Below are 5,059 nucleotides of genomic sequence, written 5' to 3' on the forward strand. Positions count from 1 at the left end.
TTTTTTTTTTTTTTTTTTACCTTTGTTCCTGCCCAAGGCTTCACAATTAACGTGTTTAGGTCTGCCCATCCTTCGTCCGATGGCATCCCAAGGGTCAATTTATTTTTTAAGTGAACAGAACAGTGAAAACGGAGCTTTGTCGGTGGATTTTGCGAGTTGCATTAGTGTAACGGGGTAGGAGAAGCGGGCGTAGAGGCTAGTCGCTGATCGGAGAAGCAACCGCTGATGGGAGAAGTTCCTCTCAATGGAGGTGTAAACTTTGGCACGGCTTCCTGGCATGTTCCAGTCAAATATCTCGTTGCCGCCATGTTCTATGACCCCCGGGGTGGAGAGTCATATTATATCTTCTTTGGTAAATCCTTTCGGAGCACCTCGACAGTGGAGTGACTCTGCTAGATGGTGGAACCGGCCTCCAATTAGTAGCCGTTTCTTTTTTTTTTTGGAGTGAAAAACGAGGAATAATTGATGCAAAGGGGGGAGGAAAAGGAATAGCTGCCCCGAGTGTTAGTCTTTTTTTTTTTTTTTTTTTGAATACCCCGTTGTACCGAACAGATGAAAGGTGACGACTGCTTCAACCTAACCCAACGGTGGCGCATGTAATTTTCATGGGGATAAAGCACAAACGGATTAGCCACCCCGTGGAGGAAGTATATCACCCCGCCAAAAAATAAAGAACATTTTTGCAAAAATCGCAAAACAGTTTGCACTCCTGTGGGTCTTAACAACAGAGTGGTAAACAGAACAGTATAAATATATTTTTTTTCCCAATGCACGGATGAACTGGATATATGGTACAACCTCTTATCTGTGCCATGAGACCAAGTGAAAGATCATTCAGCTGAGCTTTCTCCACCTCGACATGGACGAACCTGATGATAAGTCAAGTAGAAAAAAGAAGGCCTCGTTCCCGGAGAGGAACTTCCCTTCAAGTGGGAACCAGAACAGGAAAAAGAAAAAAATAAAAGTTAGAAGCGACATAGAGAGGAAGGGAGGTAAAGTGGCCAACGGGGGGGAGTCTCCCCCGAGTAGCCATCCCCATCAGGAACCCATACCATTTGACTTTTTCACGGAAGAGGACTACAAGAAATATGACGATTTTGTCAAATTCTGCGAGGAAAGCTTTGCCTACATCGACATGGAAGACGTGAATAAACAAATCGCTCTTCTCAAATCGAGGGGTGGCCAAGCCGAGTTGTACTTGTCCAATGTTGTTACCAGTTCGGGTGACGAGGGGGGAGAGGATGGGTGCGAACGGGAGGTGCAGGAGAAGCAGGTTGCTACCCCCAGGAAAGAACAAAAGTATAGGAAAAATTTGAAGCTAATAAATATAAAGAAGCACAAGCGAGCCAGGATCAACGTGATACTGATTAGGAAGAAGTACACGGGGGGGGAGCAGACGAAGGGGGGGCAAACTACTGCTCATCAAGACGCAGCTCATCAGACTTCACCTCATCAGACTGCACCTCATCACACCCCCAACAACACCGCGGTCGTGTCCCCCATTTTCATGCCGGTCGGCACGAAGAGCTGCATCAAGGGGCTAGTCCAGGAAGAAGTTCAGCTCCTGTGCAACGACATCATCCTCAGCAACACGTATCACTTAGCCAACATATTTGAAATGTCCACTTTTGTGGATAACAAGGGAATCAATAACTTCATCCGTTTTCCCAATGCAATGCTCACCGACTCGGGGGGGTTCCAGATGGTGTCCCTGAGCAAGAGAATAACCATACTGGAGGAGGGCATCCTCTTCGATAACATCTACGACGACGCGGTTATGAGCAGGAATGTGCGCGCGGTGGGGGGGGTGGGAGAAGTGAAGGAGGGAAGGGAAGTGAACGAAGTGATGGAATCGAAGGAATGGATGGAGGGGGAGGAAGAGATGCAAGCTGTTTCCTCTGTCCCAGCGGATGGCGCCACCCCCCCCAGGAGGGAAATCATGTTGACGCCCGAAACCTCCATAAGGCTGCAGAACCAAATCGGGAGCGACATCATCATGGCCCTGGACGACGTGCGCCCTGCAACGGAAACGGACGTGGAAAAGATAGAGGAGGCGACGCACAGGACCAATAGGTGGCTTCAAAGGTGTATACAAGCTCACAGCAGGGAAAGAGAGCAAACCCTCTTTGGAATAATCCAGGGGGGGCTCCACATCAGACTGAGAAATGAATCGATGGAATTCATACTGAAACGTAGACTGAATGGTTATGCTGTGGGGGGACTCTGCGGTGGCGAAAGAAAAGGCGACTTTTTCAACGTAGTGCACCATTGCTCAAATGAGAAAAATAGAAAGTGGAATTATTTACCAGAAAATAGATGCAGGTACATTATGGGAATCGGCTACCTCGCTGACATTCTCTTTTGCTCTATCCTAGGTTACGACATGTACGATTGTGTGTATGCATCGAGGACGGCTAGGTTTAACACTGCCTTGAGTTATGACGGAACGATCAAATTGAAGCAAGCCAAGTATGCCTTTGATTTTTCTCCACTTGTAAGCAACTGTCATTGCTATGTATGTTCTAATTTTTCCAAATCGGCTCTACATCTACTTATTTCGAAGAAGAACCCAATTGTAAATGTCCTCTTGACCATTCATAACATTTACTTTACCTTGCACTTTTGCTACCTCCTGCGAGTTGCCATCTTTTTGGAGAAAACCGACCTCTTCGTGACGACCTTCCTGTATAACTACTTCGTCATCGGGTGCAGGAATGGCAACTATAAGATCCCCGATAATGACAAGGCAGCTCCGGGTGAGGATACCTCAAATGGGGGGCCAATCCACCCCCAGGCGAAAAACACGCAAGATGAAGCAGCACATGGAGAAAAAAACGAGGTAGTGAGGAACACACCCACTATACCGACTATACTGACTAGTGATGAGCCCCCCTCAAGGGAGCCAACTCAACCGAGTTGCTACCCATCCACGTGCACAACCCCGACAGCGCAGGAAAAAGTCGAGATGGTAAAGGAGTTAAAGGATAAGTTGCCACACTGGGCTTTACAGGCGCTGCAATATGCAGAAATAGGACTCACTTTTTGAAAAAAAAAAAAAAAGAAAAAAAAGAATCGCCCTCGTCATGTCTGTACGTACGATACTGGCGAAGCAGCCATTTTGGTTTGCCCTCCCCCCATGGTGTGTGCACAAAAAATGGAATCATTTGAATGGATCTCCCAGGTTCCATTTCCCCCATAAAAATAACTCGTTCACATTTCAAGTTTGACTTTTTAAAAATCGGATGATTATGGCTAGCTAAACCGATCAGTGTCTGTGTGCGTGTGTGTACTTAGGGGGAATGTCCCAAAAAGGGGTGACTCCGTAAAGAGGGCTTCTTCCTACGTGGCTTTCCACCCATTCTACACCCGTTTAGCGGATGAAACTCTTTCCCTCTACCAATTCCCACTCGGGAAGGAACTACCCTTCCCCAAGGGGTACTTCAAACTGATTTTGAGAAGATCTCTACCCAGGCTTGTCTTACCACAAAAGACACCCCCAAACGGGGATCTTCTCTGTGTGTGTGTATATGGGTGGGGTGAATGGAAAAAGGCCGCGCTCCGCAAGCTGCCAAATTGTCCTAGCGAAACTTCTCCAGAGATTGCGCAGAAAAATTGTTCAAGGCGTTTTTGCGAGGTGCTTATTCACACTTCAAATTTTGGTAATTTTTTTTTTTTTTCTCCTCGTCAATCGATGCTGTCTAGCACAGTGAGAAGGAAAGCGGTGCGATGAGATTAGGTGCGCCGCGAAGCGAAAGAAATAGCAGCTAAACGAGGCAAATCGCCGCTATGCAAAGCTTACCCTCCACGTGATACATCAGACAGTCCAGTTTCCACACACGTAACCTTTTTCCATCACGCGTAAGTGTCCAATAGCGTTTTGTAAAAAAATCTAAAGAGAAAACACTGGCGAAATTAAGCTGACAAAGAAGCTGGCAAAGAAGCTGGCAAAGAAGCTGGCAAATAAAGTGACAAAGGAAGTGACAAAAAAACTGCCAAAAAAGCTGCGAACTTCTCCAGTAGCGGAGTAGCCCCATTTTGAAGTAAGCTCAGCATTCCTCAAAACCCATCTGCTCTCCTCCTGTGTTACGTTCCCAATTGTGATACGCTGCCCGTGTGTGTGTCCTTAAGGTGGGGCGCAACCTCTCCTTCCGAACTTTCTCCTCGTACGTTTATGTGCCCTCAGAGGGGCATCTCCACAAATCATCCTCTGGAGTGATGGGAAACAAAATAAAATAACTCCGTTCACTGAGACCCCTTCACTGGTGTGGTAATTACCGTGGAAGTGCCTGCCTCCACGGTATCCATTAGCTTTACCGTTGCAACCCCCTTCACGAAATTTTTACCAACATGGAACTAACCTTTTTATGCCTTTTTTTTCTTTTTTTGGCAACATGTGGCTAACATTTGTGTGAACAGAGACCTCCTCTACTTTGCTGTGTGAAAAAAAAAGAAGAAAAAAAAAACTTACATGTTACATTTCCTGTCCTTTTAAGACCATTTCACATCAGGACACCACTCGAGCAATTGATAGGTAAAGGGAAGAACGTACCAAAGATAAAGATATACCCTCCTCCCCCCCCGAGAGTTGCAACACACGGTAACTAAAACATTTCACAAAGATGCCGCCTTTGGGAAGCAAGCCCACCAGGCGTGCGCGGCAAAGCGTGACGTAAAAAATTAGACGTAAAAAATGCTACATCAAAGTGCCACGTAAAAATGTACAAACAGCGGTTGTGCCAACTCCCGTGTGATCTTCCGCCTCGAAAGTGTCTCTACGCTCGCCATGGGCATGCTTAAATGTGATTAGACCTGTACAGGTTTGCTTCACCCATTTTGTCTACCCTTTTGATGCACTCCTTTTTTGCACTCATTTGCGGGGCTCCATTGTTCTGCTTGCCCTCCCCCCGGGCGTCGCGGACAAAAGCGCCTTGCTTGTGCATGTGGTTTTCCCCTTTTGGGGGGGCATGCACACACTAAAAAAAAAAAAAAAAAAAAAAAAAAAAAAAAGAAGGAAATAACCTAAAAATAGCTAGCTGTTGCTAAATCGACAAAACGGCTA

General features: G+C 46.4%; 1 protein-coding gene across 1 annotated transcript; it reads left to right on the plus strand.

Moving 5' to 3' along the window:
• Positions 1-859: 859 nt before the first annotated feature.
• On the plus strand, positions 860-3,046 carry C922_04336 (queuine tRNA-ribosyltransferase; the record flags this gene model as incomplete). Its single annotated transcript, XM_008819919.1, has 1 exon — positions 860-3,046. The coding sequence occupies one exon, from the start codon at positions 860-862 to the stop codon at positions 3,044-3,046; it is 2,187 nt and encodes a 728-aa protein (XP_008818141.1).
• Positions 3,047-5,059: the final 2,013 nt, after the last annotated feature.

The sequence above is a fragment of the Plasmodium inui genome, assembly GCF_000524495.1.
Source record: "Plasmodium inui San Antonio 1 unplaced genomic scaffold supercont1.22, whole genome shotgun sequence".
NCBI classification, from domain to species: Eukaryota; Apicomplexa; class Aconoidasida; order Haemosporida; family Plasmodiidae; genus Plasmodium; species Plasmodium inui.